This window comes from Danio rerio, chromosome 20 (genome assembly GCF_052040795.2).
Source record: "Danio rerio strain M-AB ecotype USA chromosome 20, GRCz13ab, whole genome shotgun sequence".
Classification (NCBI taxonomy): domain Eukaryota; kingdom Metazoa; phylum Chordata; class Actinopteri; order Cypriniformes; family Danionidae; genus Danio; species Danio rerio.
Genome location: NC_141040.1, coordinates 29,966,471 through 29,992,149, shown reverse-complemented (window position 1 = coordinate 29,992,149; position 25,679 = coordinate 29,966,471). Strand labels below are relative to the sequence as shown.

The following is a 25,679-nucleotide window of genomic DNA, read 5'->3' as shown; positions in this document are numbered from 1 at the left end:
GTTTGATTTTGAGACTTCATAATTGGCCTGATTAATGTTAATACTGGCCTCTATCATTGTGCCAAATTATACAACTTTCCCGCATACGCCTATATGGGCTGCCATTCAAATCCGGCGGAAGAAACGGAAGAAGAAGAAGAATAATAATAATAATAATAATAATAATAATAAGAACACTAACGAAAGCAATAGGTGCCTACGCACCTACGGTGCTTGGCCCCTAAATATAGCTGCAAGCAGCAATTAAGGGGCCAAGCACTATTGGCCATAAGGTGGCGCTGCTCCAGAAGTTTTTGAGTACTTTAAGGGCATGGGGTTGAAGATGCATACCATGTTTTGTAATGATATGTGAATGTGTTGGTAAAATATAGCATTTTTGGCCAAAAATCGAAATGGGCGACGCCCAAAATGGCTGACCTGTGAAAATCAGACATCATTCGACTCGGCATGCTCTGCCGGATGTAATGAGACCAGTTTCATGAGTTTCGGACGAAAGGTTGAGACGTTATAAGCCAAAAAGCAAGTTTTTTGTATCTCCGGACCACTAGGGGGCAGTGCGCCGAAACTCTGCAATTTACCTTAGACCCTAGTTGTCATAACACACACCAAGTTTGGTGTGAATCGGTGAATGCATTACAGAGATATCGCCTCAAGTCCATTTTCGCAAGTTCTACGTTAAATTAGTTCGTAAGTTAAACGAAAACGGTTGGTCTAATCAACTTGAATTCCATAACTTTTGGTTGGCATGGTCTGTAGATCATGTGATTCAATTTTGGTGAAAATCGGAGACACGGCCTAGGACGAGTTCGATCAAATAGGTTTTTCGAAAAATTTAAAATAGCGCGAAAAAAGTCATGACGGAAAATGACGTCATAGGGTGGGTTTGAATTGGACTGAGCCAAGGAATCAGAGGAAAAAAGAATTTTGATTGTAGCCCATTCGGTTCAAAAGTTATGATGATAAACGTACGTGAAAGTTTAGACAAGTGGTGGCGCTAGAGAATTTGATTTTGAGACTTCATAATTGGCCTGATTAATGTTAATACTGGCCTCTATCATTGTGCCAAATTATACAACTTTCCCGCATACGCCTATATGGGCTGCCATTCAAATCCGGCGGAAGAAACGGAAGAAGAAGAAGAAGAATAATAATAATAATAATAATAAGAACACTAACGAAAGCAATAGGTGCCTACGCACCTACGGTGCTTGGCCCCTAAATATAGCTGCAAGCAGCAATTAAGGGGCCAAGCACTATTGGCCATAAGGTGGCGCTGCTCCAGACGTTTTTGAGTACTTTCAGGGCATGGGGTTGAAGATGCATACCATGTTTTGTAATGATATGTGAATGTGTTGGTAAAATATAGCATTTTTGGCCAAAAATCGAAATGGGCGACGCCCAAAATGGCTGACCTGTGAAAATCAGACATCATTCGACTCGGCATGCTCTGCCGGATGTAATGAGACCAGTTTCATGAGTTTCGGACGAAAGGTTGAGACGTTATAAGCCAAAAAGCAAGTTTTTAGTATCTCCGGACCACTAGGGGGTAGTGCGCCGAAACTCCGCAATTAACCTTAGACCCTAGTTGTCATAACACACACCAAGTTTGGTGTGAATCGGTGAATGCGTTACAGAGATATCGCCTCAAGTCCATTTTCGCAAGTTCTTTGTTAAATTAGTTCGCAAGTTAAACGAAAACGGTTGGTCTAATCAACTTGAATTCCATAACTTTTGGTTGGCATGGTCTGTAGATCATGTGATTCAATTTTGGTGAAAATCGGAGAAACGGCCTAGGACGAGTTCGATCAACTAGGTTTTTCGAATAATTTTAAATAGCGTGACAAAATTCATGACGGAAAATGACGTCATAGGGTGCGTTTGAATCGGACTGAGCCAAGGAATCAGGGGAAAAAAGAATTTTGATTGTAGCCCATTTGGTTCAAAAGTTATCATGATAAACATACGTGAAAGTTTGGACAAGTGGTGGCGCTAGAGAGTTTGATTTTTAGACTTCATATTTGGTATGATTATTGTTAATACTGTCCTCTATTAATGTGCCAGATGCATACCATGTTTTGTAATAATATGTGAATATGTTGGTAAAATATAGCATTTTTGGCCAAAAATCAAAATGGGCGACGCCCAAAATGGCTGACCTGTGAAAATCAGACATCATTCGACTCGACATGCTCTGCCGGATGTAATGAGACCAGTTTTATGAGTTTCGGACGAAAGGTTGAGATGTTATAAGCCAAAAAGCAAGTTTTTTATATCTCCGGACCACTAGGGGGCAGTGCGCCGAAACTCTGCCTGTAACCTCAGACCCTAGTTGTCATAACACACACCAAGTTTGGTGTGAATCGGTGAATGCGTTACGGAGATATCGTCTCAAGTCCATTTTCGCAAGTCCTTCGTTAAATTTGATCGCAAGTTAAACAAAAACGGTTGGTCTAATCAACTTGAATTCCATAACTTTTGGTTGGCATGGTCTGTAGATCATGTGATTCAATTTTGGTGAAAATCGGAGAAACGGCCTAGGACGAGTTCGATCAAATAGGTTTTTCGAAAAATTTAAAATAGCGCGAAAAAATTCATGACGGAAAATGACGTCATAGGGTACATTTGAATCGGACTGAGCCAAGGAATCAGAGAAAAAAAGAAATTTGATTGTAGCCCATTCGGTTCAAAAGTTATGATGATAAACGTATGTGAAAGTTTGAACAAGTGGTGGCGCTAGAGAGTTTGATTTTGAGACTTCATGTTTGGCCTGATTAATGTTAATACTGTCCTCTATCATTGTGCCAAATTATACAACTTTCCCGCATACGCCTATATGGGCTGCCATTCAAATCCGGCGGAAGAAACGGAAGAAGAATAATAATAATAATAATAATAAGAACACTAACGAAAGCAATAGGTGCCTACGCACCTACGGTGCTTGGCCCCTAATAAGAACACTAACAAAAGCAATAGGTGCCTACGCACCTACGGTGCTTGGCCCCTAAATATAGCTGCAAGCAGCAATTAAGGGGCCAAGCACTATTGGCCATAAGGTGGCGCTGCTCCAGACGTTTTTGAGTACTTTCAGGGCATGGGGTTGAAGATGCATACCATGTTTTGTAATAATATGTGAATGTGTTGGTAAAATATAGCATTTTTGGCCAAAAATCGAAATGGGCGACGCCTAAAATGGCTGACCTGTGAAAATCAGACATCATTCGACTCGGCATGCTCTGCCGGATGTAATGAGACCAGTTTCATGAGTTTCGGACGAAAGGTTGAGACGTTATAAGCCAAAAAGCAAGTTTTTAGTATCTCCGGACCACTAGGGGGCAGTGCGCCGAAACTCCGCAATTAACCTTAGACCCTAGTTGTCATAACACACACCAAGTTTGGTGTGAATCGGTGAAAGCGTTACAGAGATATCGCCTCAAGTCCATTTTCGCAAGTTCTACGTTAAATTAGTTCGCAAGTTAAACGAAAACGGTTGGTCTAATCAACTTGAATTCCATAACTTTTGGTTGGCATGGTCTGTAGATCATGTGATTACATTTTGGTGAAAATCGGAGACACGGCGTAGGACGAGTTCGATCAAATAGGTTTTTCGAAAAATTTAAAGTAGCGCGAAAAAATTCATGACGGAAAATGACGTCATAGGGTGCGTTTGAATCGGACTGAGCCAAGGAATCAGAGGAAAAAAGAATTTTGATTGTAGCCCATTCGGTTCAAAAGTTATGATGATAAACATACGTGAAAGTTTGGACAAGTGGTGGCGCTAGAGAGTTTGATTTTGAGACTTCATAATTGGCCTGATTAATGTTAATACTGGCCTCTATCATTGTGCCGAATTATACAACTTTCCCGCATACGCCTATATGGGCTGCCATTCAAATCCGGCGGAAGAAACGGAAGAAGAAGAAGAAGAATAATAATAATAAATATAGCTGCAAGCAGCAATTAAGGGGCCAAGCACTTTTGACCAAAAGGTGGCGCTGCTCCAGAAGTTTTTGAGTACTTTCAGGGCATGGGGTTGAAGATGCATACCATGTTTTGTAATGATATGTGAATGTGTTGGTAAAATATAGCATTTTTGGCCAAAAATCGAAATGGGCGACGCCCAAAATGGCTGACCTGTAAAAATCAGACATCATTCGACTCGGCATGCTCTGCCGGATGTAATGAGACCAGTTTCATGAGTTTCGGACGAAAGGTTGAGACGTTATAAGCCAAAAAGCAAGTTTTTAGTATCTCCGGACCACTAGGGGGCAGTGCGCCGAAACTCCGCAATTAACCTTAAACCCTAGTTGTCATAACATACACCAAGTTTGGTGTGAATCGGTGAATGCGTTAGGGAGATATCGCCTCAAGTCCATTTTCGCAAGTTCTACGTTAAATTAGTTCGCAAGATAAACAAAAACGGTTGGTCTAATCAACTTGAATTCCATAACTTTTGGTTGGCATGGTCTGTAGATCATGTGATTCAATTTTGGTGAAAATCGGAGACACGGCCTAGGACGAGTTCGATCAAATAGGTTTTTCGAAAAATTTAAAATAGCGCGAAAAAATTCATGACGGAAAATGACGTCATAGGGTGGGTTTGAATCGGACTGAGCCAAGGAATCAGAGGAAAAAAGAATTTTTATTGTAGCCCATTCGGTTCAAAAGTTATCATGATAAACATACGTGAAAGTTTGGACAAGTGGTGGCGCTAGAGAGTTTGAGTTTGAGACTTCATAATTGGCCTGATTAATGTTAATACTGGCCTCTATCATTGTGCCAAATAATACAACTTTCCCGCATACGCCTATATGGGCTGCCATTCAAACCCGGCGGAAGAAACGGAAGAAGAAGAAGAAGAATAATAATAATAATAATAATAATAATAATAAATATAGCTGCAAGCAGCAATTAAGGGGCCAAGCACTATTGGCCATAAGGTGGCGCTGCTCCAGACGTTTTTGAGTACTTTCAGGGCATGGGGTTGAAGATGTATACCATGTTTTGTAATGATATGTGAATGTGTTGGTAAATTATAGCATTTTTGGCCAAAAATCGAAATGGGCGACGCCCAAAATGGCTGACCTGTGAAAATCAGACATCATTCGACTCGGCATGCTCTGCCGGATGTAATGAGACCAGTTTCATGAGTTTCGGACGAAAGGTTGAGACGTTATAAGCCAAAAAGCAAGTTTTTAGTATCTCCGGACCACTAGGGGGCAGTGCGCCGAAACTTTGCAATTAACCTTAGACCCTAGTTGTCATAACACACACCAAGTTTGGTGTGAATCGGTGAATGCATTACAGAGATATCGCCTCAAGTCCATTTTCACAAGTTCTACTATAAATTAGTTCGTAAGTTAAACAAAAACGGTTGGTCTAATCAACTTGAATTCCATAACTTTTGGTTGGCATGGTCTGTAGATCATGTGATTCAATTTTGGTGAAAATCTGAGACACGGCCTAGGACGAGTTCGATCAAATAGGTTTTTCGAAAAATTTAATATAGCGCGAAAAAAGTCATGACGGAAAATGACGTCATAGGGTGGGTTTGAATCGGACTGAGCCATGGAATCAGAGGAAAAAAGAATTTTGATTGTAGCCCATTCGGTTCAAAAGTTATGATGATAAACATACGTGAAAGTTTGGACAAGTGGTGGCGCTATTGAGTTTGATTTTGAGACTTCATAATTGGCCTGATTAATGTTAATACTGGCCTCTATCATTGTGCCAAATTATACAACTTTCCCGCATACGCCTATAAGGGCTGCCATTCAAATCCGGCGGAAGAAACGGAAGAAGAAGAAGAAGAAGAAGAATAATAATAATAAATATAGCTGCAAGCAGCAATTAAGGGGCCAAGCACTATTGGCCATAAGGTGGCGCTGCTCCAGACGTTTTTGAGTACTTTCAGGGCATGGGGTTGAAGATGTATACCATGTTTTGTAATGATATGTGAATGTGTTGGTAAAATACAGCATTTTTGGCCAAAAATCGAAATGGGCGATGTCCAAAATGGCTGACCTGTGAAAATCAGACATCATTCGACTCGGCATGCTCTGCCGGATGTAATGAGACCAGTTTCATGAGTTTCGGACGAAAGGTTGAGACGTTATAAGCCAAAAAGCAAGTTTTTAGTATATCCGGACCACTAGGGGGCAGTGCGCCGAAACTCCGCATTTAACCTTAGACCCTAGTTGTCATAACACACACCAAGTTTGGTGTGAATCGGTGAATGCATTACAGAGATATCGCCTCAAGTCCATTTTCGCAAGTTCTACGTTAAATTAGTTCGTAAGTTAAACGAAAACGGTTGGTCTAATCAACTTGAATTCCATAACTTTTGGTTGGCATGGTCTGTAGATCATGTGATTCAATTTTGGTGAAAATCGGAGACACGGCCTAGGACGAGTTCGATCAAATAGGTTTTTCGAAAAATGTAAAATAGCGCGAAAAAATTCATGACGGAAAATGACGTCATAGGGTGGGTTTGAATCGGACTGAGCCAAGGAATCAGAGGAAAAAAGAATTTTGATTGTAGCCCATTCGGTTCAAAAGTTATGATGATAAACATACGTGAACGTTTGGACAAGTGGTGGCGCTAGAGAGTTTGATTTTGAGACTTCATAATTGGCCTGATTAATGTTAATACTGGCCTCTATCATTGTGCCAAATTATACAACTTTCCCGCATACGCCTATATGGGCTGCCATTCAAATCCGGCGGAAGAAACGGAAGAAGAAGAAGAAGAAGAATAATAATAATAATAATAATAATAATAATAATAATAATAATAATAATAAGAACACTAACGAAAGCAATAGGTGCCTACGCACCTACGGTGCTTGGCCCCTAATAAGAACACTAACGAAAGCAATAGGTGCCTACGCACCTACGGTGCTTGGCCCCTAATAATAATAATAATAATAATAATAATAATAAGAACACTAACGAAAGCAATAGGTGCCTACGCACCTACGGTGCTTGGCCCCTAATAATAATAACAAGCACTATTGGCCATAAGGTGGCGCTGCTCCATACGTTTTTGAGTACTTTCAGGGCATGGGGTTGAAGATGCATACCACGTTTTGTAATGATATGTGAATGTGTTGGTAAAATATAGCATTTTTGGCCAAAAATCTAAATGGGCGACGCCCAAAATGGCTGACCTGTGAAAATCAGACATCATTCGACTCGGCATGCTCTGCCGGATGTAATGAGACCAGTTTCATGAGTTTCGGACGAAAGGTTGAGACGTTATAAGCCAAAAAGCAAGTTTTTAGTATCTCCGGACCACTAGGGGGCAGTGCGCCGAAACTCCGCAATTAATTTTAGACCCTAGTTGTCATAACACACACCAAGTTTGGTGTGAATCGGTGAATGCGTTACAGAGATATCGCCTCAAGTCCATTTTCGCAAGTTCTACGTTAAATTAGTTCGCAAGTTAAACGAAAACGGTTGGTCTAATCAACTTGAATTCCATAACTTTTGGTTGGCATGGTCTGTAGATCATGTGATTAAATTTTGGTGAAAATCGGAGAAACGGCGTAGGACGAGTTCGATCAAATAGGTTTTTCGAAAAATTTAAAATAACGCGAAAAAAGTCATGACGGAAAATGACGTCATAGGGTGCGTTTGAATCGGACTGAGCCAAGAAATCAGAGGAAAAAAGAATTTTGATTGTAGCCCATTCGGTTCAAAAGTTATGATGATAAACATTTGTGAAAGTTTGGACAAGTGGTGGCGCTAGAGAGTTTGATTTTGAGACTTCATAATTGGCCTGATTAATGTTAATACTGGCCTCTATCATTGTGCCAAATTATACAACTTTCCCGCATACGCCTATATGGGCTGCCATTCAAATCCGGCGGAAGAAACGGAAGAAGAAGAAGAAGAATAATAATAATAATAATAATAATAATAAATATAGCTGCAAGCAGCAATTAAGGGGCCAAGCACTATTGGCCATAAGGTGGCGCTGCTCCAGACGTTTTTGAGTACTTTCAGGGCATGGGGTTGAAGATGCATACCATGTTTTGTAATGATATGTGAATGTGTTGGTAAAATATAGCATTTTTGGGCAAAAATCGAAATGGGCGACGCCCAAAATGGCTGACCTGTAAAAATCACACATCATTCGACTCAGCATGCTCTGCCGGATGTAATGAGACCAGTTTCATGAGTTTCGGACGAAAGGTTGAGACGTTATAAGCCAAAAAGCAAGTTTTTAGTATCTCCGGACCACTAGGGGGCAGTGCGCCGAAACTCTGCATATAACCTCAGACCCTAGTTGTCATAACACACACCAAGGTTGGTGTGAATCGGTGAATGCGTTACGGAGATATCGCCTCAAGTCCATTTTCGCAAGTTCTACGTTAAATTAGTTCGCAAGTTAAACGAAAACGGTTGGTCTAATCAACTTGAATTCCATAACTTTTGGTTGGCATGGTCTGTAGATCATGTGATTCAATTTTGGTGAAAATCGGAGACACGGCCTAGGACGAGTTCGATCAAATAGGTTTTTCGAAAAATTTAAAATAGCGCAAAAAAATTCATGACGGAAAATGACGTCATAGGGTGGGTTTGAATCGGACTGAGCCAAGGAATCAGAGGAAAAAAGAATTTTGATTGCAGCCCATTCGGTTCAAAAGTTATGACGATAAACGTACGTGAAAGTTTGGACAAGTGGTGGCGCTAGAGAGTTTGATTTTGAGACTTCATATTTGGCCTGATTAATGTTAATACTGGCCTCTATCATTGTGCCAAATTATACAACTTTCCCGCATACGCCTATATGGGCTGCCATTCAAATCCGGCGGAAGAAACGGAAGAAGAAGAAGAAGAATAATAATAATAATAAATATAGCTGCAAGCAGCAATTAAGGGGCCAAGCACTATTGGCCATAAGGTGGCGCTGCTCCAGACGTTTTTGAGTACTTTCAGGGCATAGGGTTGAAGATGCATACTATGTTTTGTAATGATATGTGAATGTGTTGGTAAAATATAGCATTTTTGGCCAAAAATCGAAATGGGCGACACCCAAAATGGCTGACCTGTGAAAATCAGACATCATTCGACTCGGCATGCTCTGCCGGATGTAATGAGACCAGTTTCATGAGTTTCGGACGAAAGGTTGAGACGTTATAAGCCAAAAAGCAAGTTTTTAGTATCTCCGGACCACTAGAGGGCAGTGCGCCGAAACTCCGCAATTAACCTTAGACCCTAGTTGTCATAACACATACCAAGTTTGGTGTGAATCGGTGAATGCGTTACAGAGATATCGCCTCAAGTCCATTTTCGCAAGTTCTACGTTAAATTAGTTCGCAAGTTAAACAAAAACGGTTGGTCTAATCAACTTGGATTCCATAACTTTTGGTTGGCATGGTCTGTAGATCATGTGATTCAATTTTGGTAAAAATCGGAGACACGGCCTAGGACGAGTTCGATCAAATAGGTTTTTCGAAAAATTTAAAATAGCGCGAAAAAATTCATGATGGAAAATGACGTCATAGGGTGGGTTTGAATCGGACTGAGCCAAGGAATCAGAGGAAAAAAGAATTTTGATTGTAGCCCATTCGGTTCAAAAGTTATGATGATAAATGTATGTGAAAGTTTGGACAAGTGGTGGCGCTAGAGAGTTTGATTTTGAGACTTCATATTTGGCCTGATTAATGTTAATACTGGCCTCTATCATTGTGCCAGATGCATACCATGTTTTGTAATAATATGTGAATATGTTGGTAAAATATAGCATTTTTGGCCTAAAATCAAAATGGGCGACGCCCAAAATGGCTGACCTGTGAAAATCAGACATCATTTGACTCGACATGCTCTGCCGGATGTAATGAGACCAGTTTTATGAGTTTCAGACGAAAGGTTGAGATGTTATAAGCCAAAAAGCAAGTTTTTTATATCTCCGGACCACTAGGGGGCAGTGCGCCGAAACTCTGCCTGTAACCTCAGACCCTAGTTGTCATAACACACACCAAGTTTGGTGTGAATCGGTGAATGCGTTACGGAGATATCGCCTCAAGTCCATTTTTGCAAGTCCTTCGTTAAATTTGATCGCAAGTTAAACAAAAACGGTTGGTCAAATCAACTTGAATTCCATAACTTTTGGTTGGCATAGTCTGTAGATCATGTGATTCAATTTTGGTGAAAATCGGAAAAATGGCCTAGGACGAGTTCGATCAAATAGGTTTTTCGAAAAATTTAAAATAGCGCGAAAAAAGTCATGACGGAAAATGACGTCATAGGGTGCGTTTGAATCGGACTGACCCAAGGAATCAGAGGAAAAAAGAATTTTGATTGTAGCCCATTCGGTTCAAAAGTTATGATGATAAACATACGTGAAAGTTTGGACAAGTGGTGGCGCTAGAGAGTTTGATTTTGAGACTTCATAATTGGCCTGATTAATGTTAATACTGGCCTCTATCATTGTGCCAAATTATACAACTTTCCCGCATACGCCTATATGGGCTGCCATTCAAATCCGGCGGAAGAAACGGAAGAAGAAGAAGAAGAAGAAGAATAATAATAATAATAATAATAATAATAATAATAAGAACACTAACGAAAGCAATAGGTGCCTACGCACCTACGGTGCTTGGCCCCTAATAATAAGAACACTAACGAAAGCAATAGGTGCCTACGCACCTACGGTGCTTGGCCCCTAATAAGAACACTAACGAAAGCAATAGGTGCCTACGCACCTACGGTGCTTGGCCCCTAAATATAGCTGCAAGCAGCAATTAAGGGGCCAAGCACTATTGGCCATAAGGTGGCGCTGCTCCAGACGTTTTTGAGTACTTTCAGGGCATGGGGTTGAAGATGCATACCATGTTTTGTAATGATATGTGAATGTGTTGGTAAAATATTGCATTTTTGGCCAAAAATCGAAATGGGCGATGCCCAAAATGGCTGACCTGTGAAAATCAGACATCATTCGACTCGGCATGCTCTGCCGGATGTAATGAGACCAGTTTCATGAGTTTCGGACGAAAGGTTGAGACGTTATAAGCCAAAAAGCAAGTTTTTTGTATCTCCGGACCACTAGAGGGCAGTGCGCCGAAACTCCGCAATTAACCTTAGACCCTAGTTGTCATAACACACACCAAGTTTGGTGTGAATTGGTGAATGCGTTACGGAGATATCGTCTCAAGTCCATTTTTGCAAGTTCTACGTTAAATTTGATTGCAAGTTAAACGAAAATGGTTGGTCAAATCAACTTGAATTCCATAACTTTTGGTTGGCATGGACTGTAGATCATGTGATTCAATTTGGGTGATAATCGGAGAAACGGCCTAGGACGAGTTCGATCAAATAGGTTTTTCAAATAATTTAAAATAACGCGAAAAAATTCATGACGGAAAATGACGTCATAGGGTGCGTTTGAATCGGACTGATCCAAGGAATCAGTGGGAAAAAGAATTTTGATTGTAGCCCATTTGGTTCAAAAGTTATCATGATAAACATACATGAACATTTGGACAAGTGGTGGCGCTAGAGAGTTTGATTTTGAGACTTCATATTTGGTATGATTAATGTTAATACTGTCCTCTATCATTGTGCCAGATGCTTACCATGTTTTGTAATGATATGTGAATATGTTGGTAAAATATAGCATTTTTGGCCAAAAATCGAAATGGGCGACGCCCAAAATGGCTGACCTGTGAAAATCAGACATCATTCGACTCGGCATGCTCTGCCGGATGTAATGAGACCAGTTTTATGAGTTTCGGACAAAAGGTTGAGACGTTATAAGCCAAAAAGCAAGTTTTTTGTATCTCCGGACCACTAGGGGGCAGTGTGCCGAAACTCCGCAATTAACCTTAGACCCTAGTTGTCATAACACACACCAGGTTTGGTGTGAATCGGTGAATGCATTACAGAGATATCGCCTCAAGTCCATTTTCGCAAGTTCTTCGTTAAATTAGTTCGCAAGTTAAACAAAAACGGTTGGTCTAATCAACTTGAATTCCATAACTTTTGGTTGGCATGGTCTGTAGATCATGTGATTCAATTTTGGTGAAAATCAGAGACACGGCCTAGGACGAGTTCGATCAAATAGGTTTTTCGAAAAATTTAAAATAGCGCGAAAAAATTCATGACGGAAAATGACGTCATAGGGTGCATTTGAATCGGACTGAGCCAAGGAATCAGAGAAAAAAAGAAATTTGATTGTAGCCCATTCGGTTCAAAAGTTATGATGATAAACGTATGTGAAAGTTTGGACAAGTGGTGGCGCTAGAGAGTTTGATTTTGAGACTTCATGTTTGGTCTGATTAATGTTAATACTGTCCTCTATCATTGTGCCAAATTATACAACTTTCCCGCATACGCCTATATGGGCTGCCATTCAAATCCGGCGGAAGAAACTGAAGAAGAATAATAATAATAAATATAGCTGCAAGCAGCAATTAAGGGGCCAAGCACTATTGGCCATAAGGTGGCGCTGCTCCAGACGTTTTTGAGTACTTTCAGGGCATGGGGTTGAAGATGCATACCATGTTTTGTAATGATATGTGAATGTGTTGGTAAAATATATCTTTTTTGGCCAAAAATCGAAATGGGCGACGCCCAAAATGGCTGACCTGTGAAAATCAGACATCATTTGATTCGACAAGCTCTGATGGATGTAAATTAGTTCGCAAGTTAAACAAACACGGTTGGTCTAATCTACTTGAATTCCATAACTTTTGGTTGGCATGGTCTGTAGATCATGTGATTTAATTTTGGTGAAAATCGGAGACACGGCCTAGGACGAGTTCGATCAAATAGGTTTTTCGAAAAATTTAAAATAGCGCGAAAAAATTCATGACGGAAAATGACGTCATAGGGTGGGTTTGAAATCAGACATCATTCGACTCGACATGCTCTGCCGGATGTAATGAGACCAGTTTTATGAGTTTCGGACGAAAGGTTGAGATGTTATAAGCCAAAAAGCAAGTTTTTAGTATCTCCGGACCACTAGGGGGCAGTGTGCCGAAACTCCGCAATTAACCTTAGACCCTAGTTGTCATAACACACACCAAGTTTGGTGTGAATCGGTGAATGCATTACGGAGATATCGTCTCAAGTCCATTTTCGCAAGTCCTTTGTTAAATTTGATCGCAAGTTAAACGAAAACGGTTGGTCAAATCAACTTGAATTCCATAACTTTTGGTTGGCATAGTCTGTAGATCATGTGATTAAATTTTGGTGAAAATCGGAAAAACGGCCTAGGACGAGTTCGATCAAATAGGTTTTTCAAGGTGGCGCTGCTCCAGAAGTTTTTGAGTACTTTCAGGGCATGGGGTTGAAGATGCATACCATATTTTGTAATCATATGTGAATGTGTTGGTAAAATATAGCATTTTTAACCAAAAATCAAAATGGGCGACGGCCAAAATGGCTAACCTGTGAAATTCAGACATTATTCGATTGGACATGCTCTCTCATAGCTTACAGTATCACAAATAAAAAGAGACCACAACGAAATAAAAATAAGTAAAACCTAAACAAAGCTGATGATTTGACTGCATGTCTCAGTCATTCCTATCAATCAGGCACTTCCCAGAAGTTTTACTGACAGAGAATTTAGATAATGGCTGCGTGGTTTTCATCTCACTGCACACTTTTTTCAGTTACTGGCTGTTATTGGCTCATAAAATTGTCAATCATCACTCCATGCACCTACCCTTTGCACGGAGTCAATATACAGCTAATAACAACTTAAGCTAACGCAGAGCGCGGCTTGTTTGCAAAAAGTAAACAAAGGAGAATATTTCTGAGGAAAGCTGATACTTGCATCGCGTGGATGAAGCTTTCCTTTGGGTTTTTCTAACGGTGAGTAACTTATTATACTGTCATTGCTTGTTGTTTACGTCTCAGGTCTTCTGTGTTTAGCCTGCTTGTGCCTTAAAGTGTGAATGTGTCTCTGTTAGCCACAATCTTTCAGTAATGGTTGTCATTATTATGCAGCATGTTGGCCATTTATCTGAATGGCTGCTGTTAGATCTGTAAGCTATGTGTATAAATTAACATTTGTATAAATGGGCATGAGAGTAAATCCTGTTTGCTACTCAAAGGGAAAACACAATTGTTTACAATAGAATCCTAATTCTGTTGTTTTTTAGGTTTTTTTGTCATGTAGCTGAATCTCTGCACGAGTGAAGAAGTGATGTGAAGTTGGAGATGGAGTGAAGAATGTTCTGTTAGTGACTGAGAGCAGAAGAACAACTTGTATAAGACTTTTTTGTTGCTTATGCACTAGACTTATTTTATACAATGTATTACTTGGGCTCAAATAAATCATTCATGCTGTAAGTTTTAGTTTATTATTTCACAATAAAAAAATTAGTGTAGTGTTAATCCGTCAGTGTATGTGTGGTCATCAGAGTGCTTTTCCACAAACAAGGAGAGGGAAAAAAAAATGTCAAGACATGGTCTCACAAAAATAATTCCAGAAATTTCATTGTGCATGATATTGGCATCAAATGTAAACCATATACTCAGGAGATGTGAGCTTTTGAGCAATTACATTTTTTTGTGTTGATTCAGGACTGATTTCACATATTTGTTTATGAAATAATAAAATGTTTAGTGTGGGGCTATTTTTTTGCATTACTTAAGCATCCATAACATTTTTTCTTTTAGAGCATTATAAACATTGGATGATGGATAATAAAGGGCAGAGTGTCTTCTTTCAATGATACATAAACTGAATTTAGACCAAATTATTCAGCCACTGTAAATGTTTTAGCTTTGGGATGACATGTTTAGGAGAAAGTGCCTCTCACGGTGAGGGAGAGAAGGACATCGACATAGCCTCAGAAATTTTTTTACAGAAATCTCATTTTGCATGGTATTGTCATCAAATTTAAAATATAAACTTATGAAATACTTGGCTTTCAAGTCATATTTTTGTAGGACATTACATTAATGTTTTTCTGTGTTTGTATATGAAAAAGTAGGTAATACTGAACACAATATTTTTTTTTTCCTCATGATTTCATAATGTATAACTTTTTGTATTTTTTTAACATGTAACTTCTCCTTTTACTACAGTAAAACTCAAAGGGTTTTCTTTCCAATGATACATAATTTGTGTTTGTAGCCTACTGGAGTCAGGATCTGTTACTATTTAAAGTTAGGTAGGTGTAAACAGAGGTGTGGACTCGAGTCATGTGACTTGGACTCGAGTCAGACTCGAGTCATGAATTTGATGACTTCAGACTCGACTTGACAAAATATGAAAAGACTTGCAACTCGACTTGGACTTGAACATAAATGACTCGGACTTTCACTTGGACTTGCGCCTATTGACTTGTAAAGACTTGCTACTTTCTATAAAAAGCCCAAAGATAAAAAGTATGTTGACACAGAACGCTCTCTCTGTGTGTGTGTGCGTGTGTGACAGAGAGCATGCACGCATACTTTCGACCACTAGCGCTTTGTGGCGCACTTCCGTGTTTTTGCACCAGCGGGAAATTTGAAGATGCCATTTTCATTCTGACTCGGAGAGTGAAATAAACACATCCGCGGTCTGCTCCTTTTGTTTTATTCAGCGGATTTACAACATCTTTCAAAGGTAAGAGACTTTACTACTCGCAATGTGTTACTGTTGTGCAAAAGCATTGATTTACTGTTGTGTATAAGTCAATGAACTTCAGTTTTTTTAAACCAAATTTACCCTCTCGTGATTTATATCATATAATTATGAATGAACATGGCTGTAATTTATGTTTTTGCACTTGGTCGTTTGTGTCAATGCGCATATTATGTTTTATCTTTGTGTTTTGCCCATAATAACTAGATATATAATTTATTTTTAAAGCTCTAAAACTGTAAAAAAAAAAAAAAGTTTTTTGTTATTTTCTGGTGACATTTTGCAATAAGGTTTCTTTAGTTAATCTATGTACTAACATGAACTAATAATGAACTATACTTCTAAACCTTTATTAATTATAGTTTAACATTTACTATTGCATTATTACATTTTAAAGTTATGCTTGTTAACTTTAATGTTAATGCACTGTGAGTTAACAAGAATTAACCAATAATTTTATTTCCATTAATTAAAGCATAAAATAATGAATACTGTAATGAACTGCACTGCATTGTTTGTTCACATTAGTACATGCATAAACTTAATTAATTAATACAACCTTATTGTAAAGTGTTACATTTTTCATATTTTGGATTAATACTATTAATTTTATTTAGTATTTAAAACCTTAAAGGTATTTTTATTATTGTTGATGTTATGCCTCTTAGCAATATTTTAGTCCTCTATATGGTTTTTAATTAAATTTTTATTGTGAGATTGTAATGTAATGCATCTATATTGTTGAATTTCTGTTTGTTTGTTTTTCTGTATTTCCCCCTCTATATTTAAGGATTATCTACTATTTTTAAAGTACTTAAAACCAACCATCTAATAAAAAATACAATTAACAATCACATTTTGTTTCATGAGTGTCTTTGTTCCTGTTTTGTAGGACTCTTATTTTAACAGATTTCATTTGGAAACACTTGACTGATCATTCAATTAAAGTTTTACCTTTATTATTCCATCACTCAATGAGATCATTTAATTGTGTGTTGAATTACTCCATTTGTAATTGTTTTTAAATAAACTAAAAACAAAGACTTGTTTTATTCAGTTTGTTGAATGTGAACTTCTCTACTTTACATATTAAAAGATATTTAAAACCACTATGAATGTATTTAAACTAATATTTAAATTTATATAACTGTTTCACTGTGGGTATTTCTATTTTAATTTATTTAGCACATTTATTGGCTATTCAAACATGAAAAGAAGTTTTAGATACTTTGTGGCTCTAATAAATGGTTAAACATAACAATATCCCTGCAGAAAAATCCAGCTTAAACCAGCCTAGGCTGGTAAGCTGGTTTTAGCTGGTCGACCAGGCTGGTTTTAGAAGGGTTTTGGCCATTTCCAGGCTGGTTTCCAGCCATTTCCAGCCTGGTCTTAGCTGGTCAGGCTGGAAACAGACCAGCAAAATCCAGCTAAAACCAGCTTGACCAGCCTGGTTTAAGCTGGACATAGCTGGTTTTAGCTGGTCATCTCCCAGCCTGACCAGCTAAGACCAGGCTGGAAATGGCAGGAAACCAGCCTGGAAATGGCCAAAACCCCTCTAAAACCAGCCAAACAGCCTAGGCTGGTTTAAGCTGTTTTTTCAGTAGGGATTTTTGACAAAATGTTCTAAAATTATTGTTTACAAGTGCCTAAGTGGGATTCGAACCCCGTTCTTTATGAAAATAAAGAAAAATCTGATTGGCTCTGACATTACATTCACCAGTGGGCAGGTACTTCAATCTGATTTGCTGGTCTCTCATGCGCGTATTCAGTCTCTCTGGGTTTGCTTGAGTTTTGTCCACACTGGCGCTTCATAATTTTCCTGCTTTTGCTCTCCAGAGATCCTCCTGATAAATTGATTATTCCAGAATGTTGATATGGTTTGTATATTGCTAAACTATTTAGTAACAATACACGAAAAACTATGAGGTTAAGGTAAATTCTATGATAAATACTAGTGTTTTTGAGAGTTAGGTATACTGCCTATGTTTAAGCCTAGTATTATTTACAAGTTGTTAATGAATGCTTCAGCATACTGTAGTATTAAGAATAGTGAACTAATAAAATGAAATACAGAGTGTAGTTTTACTACAGTAAAGTGTGGTGAATTGTAGTATAATATACCCAATACTGTAAAAAAACTACAGCACTGGGTCATTTGTTTATATTACACTTGTGTTACCATAGCAACTGTAATATTACCCCAACAGATTAATTAAAGTACTTTACTATAGTACTGTTCAAAACCCTGTCCATGCCAATAGATGTGTTCAGGGGCCCTGTGGAACAGCTTTTCCTCAAAATGAAGAGGATGACATGGAAAATGTCCTCCACAATCTCATCAATATTGTGGAAGACAGCAGAGACGTGTTCACTTTATTTTAGTTGCCATGATAAAATGGGATTGATAGTGAGATTTATTTAAAGAGTGAATAGTACAGTAGGCTATAATGCCAAATCAAGTTTTTCCTTATTTTTATCACAGTTACATTTCTGCTTGCGTTAGTTATATTTTTGTTTAAATGCTTTTTATTTGATTAGTATGGTGAACCTTTTGGATGTTTAATAAATGTTTGTAAAACAAAATGCATTCTTTACATCCAACCTCTATTCTCTGTGTCTTTAAGTGTTTGAAACTGGAAATATCTCATCATAAAACATACAGCCAAAATGTTGTGGTTTATTAGATTAAAAATTTAATATGTAAGTCTATTTTAGTATTTTGGTTATTGTTAATAAATAGTGCCTCAATATAAATCATATCAAAAAGCATGAAAGGAAGAGGAAACACAAGACACAAATTCTATATATAATCTCTGAGAGCGCGCAGGAAAATGTGTGTGTGAGCAGTGCATATTTGAGAGCGAGAAAATTTGCGCGTGAGCAGCGTATATTTGAGAGCTCGCAAGCAGTTTTGTCCACAGAGGAAATCGGTGCACGAGCATCACACAAGGTAGAGAGCAAAGCTCTTCAACGTTATGTGAAGAAAACAACGTTATTGTTTGTATGAAGTAGCCTACTTCATTAACAATATGTGCTACCATTTTACATTGCTGCTAGACAGATTTGCATCTCCATCTCTTTAGCACACACGAGATTCAATTGACAAAATACCAAGTTCACTCAATTTTACTTTGCAGCATACAGGAGTTGTTGGTCTACTGCTGCCTCATTGAGGTTGTTTATGTAGTTTTAGTTAATCACAAGTTGATCACTGAAGACATAACATAGCACAACTTAACTTTATGAATTAGACAGCAGTAGACCTGCAATTTCTGTGTGATGTGAAGCAAAATGGACTCTTTTTTTTGGTGGAACTCATTCTTGTGCAATAGGCTGTGTAGACGAGACGCAGCACTGTTTAGCACTTTTTCAGAAAATTACATTTGTATCTTTATATATCTAAGTAATGTTCTTTCATTAAAAAAAAGGTTTGTTTAATAAATACAGATCTTACAGCCATACATAATCTGTTTACATTTTATTTTTCTGTTAAAAAGACTCGAAAAGACTCGAAAATCAAACTATAGGACTTTGGACTTGACTTGAGACTTGTTGCCTTTGACTTGGGACTTGACTCGGGACTTGCCTGTCTTGACTCGGGACTTGACTCGGGACTTGAGGGCAATGAATTGAGACTTACTTGTGACTTGCCAAACAATGACTTGGTCCCACCTCTGGGTGTAAAACCCCAAAATTGAGTGCTGGCTAACAGGTTAAGACGATTTAATTTTGAATCAAATCGAGAAATCGCGATTTAAAAAAAAAATATATATATATATATATATAAATATATATATATTATAATGGCACCGATGCGCTTGGGGTCACTCTCCGTATGAAGCAGGAAGCACACCAGAAGCGCCTCTCAGTGCCGTGGCGCACAGCACCACGCCATGGATTTTAGAATTCTAAACAGGTTTCTATACACACACCGACGCTGCACAGCAACGATTCAAGAAACAGTTCTCATTTCTGCCGGGCCACAAAGCGCCATCTGACTTGTTTAATGTTAAATATCATGTGAATGTGTGCGTTTGGTGTGTGATAGTTTAAACTGTCATGTCCGCGTCGTGTCGTGGCGCTTCTGGTGTGTGACTTGCTTGACTGCCTTTTAAAGCGTGAAGTCTTGTAGGATTTTACTTGTTGCATGTCAGTGTGGATTGTCAAGACATATTTCCTCATCAAGTCGATAAACTCGATCTCAACATTTATGTGGAAAACTGGTCGATCTTTTGGTTTGAACACGAGTAGAAGTGAGGGACCGTAGCAGTGAAAATGAAAGTACCCGCCCCCATGACGTCATTAAGCGGACCTAGTTGAAAACCAGACAGATCAGGCAGCATACAGAGAGTGGAGCAAAGCGCATCAAATGATCGGTATGCGCACTGCGCAGACGCGGACGTCGACGCGTATATGTGGTGAGCCAATAGGAGGGCGCGATTGTGGATTGAACGATACCGGGACAGGTATAAGTGTTTGGAGTTGCGGTCGGCGTTGGACTTTCGTTCGTCATTGGACTTGAGGAGAAGACGAAGCAATTTCAACAGCGGCAACATTAGGAGATCTTAGTACGGTATGTTTTTATACTATAAGTATTGTTTCGGTGGTGGCAAAATGTCGTGTAATGTTTATTTGAAATAACAATGTTTGAGACCCTGTAGTGAACGTGTAATTAATGGATGTTGCCGTCTTTGTTGTAGACGATGGATATACTGTTTTGCGAGATGTGTAGCTAAGTTAAGTGAAATTTTAAACAGCTGGTTTATCCAGCTGTTGTATAGGAGAGGCGTACAGTGTAAAATGGCGTATTGTTGTATAGTACAGATTTATTTGTAATGGTGCATGTTGTAGTTTAGCTGAAGAAGCCTTTGCAAATGGCGACCTATAAGAATAATGTGCTGGATATAGAAGGATATGGGCAAGATATGATGTGTTTTCGTGTGTTCCACAGAGTAATGGCTGACTCAAAGAGGAAGTGTTTGGAGGTAGAGGGTTACGTACATGACGTGTCTGAAGTCCTACAAGGGAAATCAAGCAATGTGCGTTATTTTACGGCCTTGCTGCAGGAGGCCAACCAGAACAGCAGAGTCGTTGTGTTCGACGTGCAAAAGCACAACAGTTTTCAGTGTGCTGCAAGAGACCGGTGAGTAGCTTTTAAAGGATCATTCAGTAAAACAGAAAATTGTAGTAAAGTTTTATGTATTTATTTGTTATTGTATAATTACTCTTAAGTGGTTCTAAATCTTTATTAATGTTTCTGTTAAAGAGAAAATAATATTTAAAATGTTAGAATCATATAGCCATTTACTTTCGTAGTTAAAGGTAAAAAAAAGTGAATGTTTACCATCTGGTAAATTTTTTTTTTTTTTTCTTTGCTTAAGTTAAATAGGTTTGTGCCAAGGGGATACGTAACCGTTTACTGTGTAGTTTCGTTTTTTTAGGGCAATTGTTTTCAGCTTTGTGTTTTGTGTATTTATGTACAATTGTTTTTTTGTAATTTTTGCATTTAGTAAAAAAATTGCATTTATTTTAATTGTTTAGTGGTACATGCAAGTCTTTAAGCATAGAAAAAATGCATTGTGTCTCTTTCTTTGCGTATAAACATTTGAAGTTCAGTAAAGTTTTTGATATTTTTACAAAATATTTGTAATTGAAAAAGTGTTGTTCAATGGGTTTAAAAGTGATAAAATGTTAATGTGTGGTTATCCTGTATTAAAGTGCTAGTTCTTATCGAGTAAAGAGGGTATACAGTGCATTTTCAGCAATAATAATAACTGAAAATGTTGTTTTCTGCAGCTCCCCAGTCAAGTTGTCTTTTGTGGAGCATTCTCCCTCCAAACAGCACAACAACACTAATGATCTGTTGGTCAAATCTGGGACAAAGGTGTCTGTTCTCCGGCGACTGGAATTTGCACGGGAAGATGGCTTGACTTCAAGAGCCCCTGTGAGGAGTTTGAGAGACATACAGCGGGATGTCAGAGAGTACCAGAGGGTAGGTAAAAAAAAAAAAAAAAAGTTTTAAAGGATGTGGTAGTTTCTGTATCATCTAAGGCCCCATTTACACTGATGCGTAGTAGTTTTAAAACGATTCTTAGAATGAAAATATTCTATAGGTGTTTCATTTTGCATCCCTGAATAGGTCTCTGTGCAAACTATATGATGGAAAATGTACATTATGTGGCCAAACCTGCACTAGCATTAAAGTTGGTCGAGTGTATTCTGACATCTGAGCTGCGGGCTGTTGGCTAGTGCATCTGTGATCTGCTGCTGAATGTTTGACGTGATGTTTAGTTTGTATGTGTAAGAGTAGAGCTGGGCGATATGGCAAAATTATCATGATTTTTTTTTTTCATATTAGTCTATCGATATTTATATCAAATGTAAAATCTTTATATTTATCAATTATATAAGATTTTCAGCATGCCAATGGCTTTGTGCAACTGATTTAACACATGTAGTGAAATGTGTTCGCTGTCAACAATATAAATAATAAACAAAAGAACAATATTAATTCAGCATTTACATGTTTAAGTTTTCAACAACCAAAGACATTATGTAGAGATTATTGGATATTGTTTATCATCAGACAAAAAATAATAATAATAATAAAAACCCGATTTGGAACAACGTGAGTGAATAGTCACAGAATATTGAGTTTTGAATGAACTTTCCTTTTAACGGTGAGTGGTGAATTTAGGGTGAAATACTTTTAATGTATTTTATTTAGGGATGCTAATGATTACTTGATTTATTGGTGGTCAACAACGCTTTAATTGACAGACCTTATCGATGACTAAGCATGGACATGTAAAGGGTTAGTTATGCTTTGTGCTGAGACTCATCCACACTTTACATAATCATGTGTGTGCAGTTTACCTTACTTATGCGGTCACCCTCTTGAAATCTCATATTGTGGATCGCATAAAACCTTGTTATGTGCCTATCTATGATTATATCTGCGCGTGTTAACCAAATTTGTCTAACAGAATAGCATGAATAGGTGTATGCATATTTCATTTTACAAATCGCACATCAGAACAAAAACATGCGGGGAGCCAGCCTTTAAATATATAAAGGTTCTTTTATTGTCGATGAGAGACAATAGTGGTATTACAGATTTCAAAAGAAATATTTTAATATTAAAAAGGAAACATAAGCTTGACATCAAAGCATGTTATTGTCTTAAATACCCTTCAAATACGCTTAGTGCGTAAATATTATCGAACCGTCATTATTGTTTTATTTTAAAAAAATTATATCGTGATCATTATCTATATCCAGTTATTGCCCAGCCCTATGTAAGATGTTTTTTTTTTTATTTTTTTTATTAGTATTATTATTGAATGATTGTTCTTTTGTATTATTCTTAGGTAATATGTTTTGCCCGAGGGCAAAATATTATGCAATATTAAATTATAACCATAACATACACTGCATATAAGGGATTTGCTTGGCTTAATTTCCTATATTGTATAAAGTATACTTTTATAATGGCCATTATTTATTTATTAAATCTGATTTTCCGCAAAAGAGACGGCTGTATTCACCATGCATTTTCTCAGATAATATTTATTGTAGGCAAATAGTGTTCATTGTTAAGATAGTGATGACAAGTTAGTGTGATGCAAATGACATTCAGTAGCCTACAATGTGTTTGTAGATATACTCTGCAGTGTTTCTCTGTAAGCCTTGCAAAGTGTGAACTCCTGAAAAGGATGCTAGTTTAAACCTTGTGTACTTGATATTAAGAAACTGCCTGAATTAGGTGGAGACATGCACATGTTTTTAGGTGTGCTCGTTTTCCTACATCCACAGTGACGTATAGTACCAGCATTTTTAAATGTACACTGCCTCTTCAGTGTAAAAATATATTTCAGGTTGAAAACTCTTGTAGTGTGGATGGAAAGTGTAACCATTGCAAAAGTTATGCGTTTTAAAAGTAAAGCGTATTCATGTAAATGGTGTAAAAATTGAGATCCTTAACAAACAAAGAAAAACTTTATTGCTTTGTTGGTAACAAGTCTTCTAAGAAATAGCTGTACAAAAGAGTTGGCATCAGACAGTGTAGAATATTGTGTAGAGATGAATACAATTGATTAATTTTGTTTTAAGTGTTTGTAACTGTTGCCATTTACGGTGTATTGCACCTGAGATTCCACTTTTGAAATGATGCTAGAAAATTTTAAAGGCAGAAAGTGTGTATAATATTGAGTGAATTTATTTTTTTTGTGTTTTTCAGGTCACTGTGAAAGTCAAAGTGTTACGAATGCTGCAGGACAAAGAAAGTGTGGTGCGGGGACAGAAACTGCGCAGGAAGAGTGTTGTTGTGGCTGACAGCAGTGACCTTATTTTGCTGAGTCTTTGGGGTGATCATGTAATGACAATAGGTGAATGGTATATTTTGACGAATGTGTCTGTAAGAGTGTTTAAGGGGATGACATCATTAAGTACAACGATGCAAACTAGCTTAAGTGTGGTTGAAAATTCTGGGCCCGCAAAAGAATTTGTTGAGGAAGATGTAACTTCAGTCGTCGGAGAGATAGTTGAGGCAGAAGTCAAAGTAGACCATTTTTGTCCAAAACACCACCTGTTGGAAAACATTAATGTTGCCACACTCATGACCCGCTGCACAAAATGTGGTTCTTTTTGTAAGACTTCGAAATCTAGAGTTGAGATGCGTGGTCACATAGGAATCACTGTGGATTTTGTGCAGCGCAGAATACCTTTGGATGATGCAGAAATTCGGGAACTTTTAAATTTGAATGGACGGGAAAATCTGGATTCACATGCATTGGCTGCAAAGCTGCTTGTGCATGATGATCTAAAGGTAGAAATGTGGAGGGAGTTTATCACCAGGGTTTTGTTTGTGAAGAAAGATGATGCTGTAGATGCTCCTAAAGATGGGAGTGATGAAGCAGCAGCAGTCTCTAATGGGGAAATGGATGAGTTTGACAATTTGGATTCATTGTTTGACTGACTTGAGTTGCGTTGAACGTTAAGTGGGACTATTTAACAATGTGCAATATTTGAAAAAGACTGTGAAAAAATGCATCGTAAGTTTTAAGAAGTTTTTCCAAGAAATACAGATGATGACAGTGTGTCTTAGTAAAAAAAATTTTTAGCGTGTATTTTATTTATTTTTTTTATTGTAAAACATTGTGTGTTATGTAAATTATTAGATTGGATTCATTGTTTGACTGGAGTTGCGTTGAACGTTAAGTGGGACTTTTTAACAATGTGCAATATTTGAAAAAGACTGAGAAATGTTACGTAAGTTTTAAGTTTTTCCAAGAAATACAGATGATGACAGTCTGTTCTTGGTAAAAAAAAAAAAAATGTTTGCGTGTATTTTATTTTTATTGTAAAACATTATGTACAAGACGTGTTATTTAAATTATTAGATGTGTGCAATAAATGTGTGCCAGTGTGTGAACAGTTGTGGTTTGATTTGTATTGTAATTTTTATTTTTTTGTGACATTGACATTTGTGAAATATGACGTGTAAAATTAAAAAAAATACAAAATGTGAATGTGAAAGCAGTTAGTCAAGGAAGAAAAAAGCAAATGTGTTTTTCAGTATGCAGTAAGAAAAAATATTGAAGCTGTTTGAAAGTAATATAATCTCATAGAAGTGCAATAATAGAAATCTAAAACCTTTTGTGACTAAAAAGTGGATATTTTTTCACAAAATACTTTTTAATGATTAATTCATACGTCCTCAGTTTTTTTTTTTTTTTTTTTTTTTTTTTTTTTTTTTTTAAATGTGCGCCAACATTTAAAGTTGTTGCATATTTAAAAAAAAAAAAAAAGCCATAGGTAAAAGACAGTAGAATTTTTAATGTAAGAAGAGTTGTTGAATTAAACTAGAATTCATGTGAAAGCATTATCAACAAAATAGGTACTTTTGTAACCTTGAAGATTGTATTATGCCTGCTGTTCATAAAAAAAATCAGTTCTAGACAATGGGAGACCGTTTGCTGATGTAATGGATTTCAATTAAAAATGTGTAACATACAAATGAAGTGGTATAATATTTAATTTATAAAGCACATTTTTAATCAACCTTACTTGCCAAAATGTTGTACAAACTTTA

General features: G+C 37.5%; 2 protein-coding genes and 1 long non-coding RNA gene across 8 annotated transcripts in view; all 3 read left to right on the top strand.

The window, feature by feature from the left end:
* The window catches only part of si:dkey-12h9.6, an 83,322-nt gene that overhangs the window by 26,834 nt on the left and 30,809 nt on the right, over positions 1-25,679 (top strand). The window lies entirely within an intron of this gene.
* On the top strand, positions 1,905-3,909 carry LOC147839347 (uncharacterized). Its single transcript, XR_015518430.1, has 3 exons — positions 1,905-1,983; positions 2,726-2,917; positions 2,974-3,909. It is a non-coding gene; the product is annotated as an uncharacterized LOC147839347 (long non-coding RNA).
* On the top strand, positions 20,083-25,019 carry LOC147839346 (uncharacterized). 2 transcript variants are annotated; one of them, XM_087298236.1, is made up of 4 exons: positions 20,083-20,159; positions 20,538-20,729; positions 21,383-21,578; positions 23,826-25,019. In XM_087298236.1, the coding sequence occupies exons 2-4, from the start codon at positions 20,542-20,544 to the stop codon at positions 24,561-24,563; spliced, it is 1,122 nt and encodes a 373-aa protein (XP_087154362.1). In that variant the 5' UTR covers positions 20,083-20,159; positions 20,538-20,541; the 3' UTR covers positions 24,564-25,019. The 2 variants fall into 2 exon arrangements, with proteins under 2 accessions (XP_087154362.1, XP_087154361.1); XM_087298235.1 differs by having other exon boundaries at positions 20,083-20,729.

Bases quoted from the DNA above. Each gene is read 5' to 3' on its own strand.
- LOC147839346 (XM_087298235.1), top strand. From the start codon at position 20,461: ATGGCGACCTATAAGAATAATGTGCTGGATATAGAAGGATATGGGCAA. The intron at 20,730-21,382 runs GTGAGTAGCTTT...TGTTTTCTGCAG, and splicing joins CAGTGTGCTGCAAGAGACCG to CTCCCCAGTCAAGTTGTCTT. The intron at 21,579-23,825 runs GTAGGTAAAAAA...TGTGTTTTTCAG, and splicing joins ATGTCAGAGAGTACCAGAGG to GTCACTGTGAAAGTCAAAGT.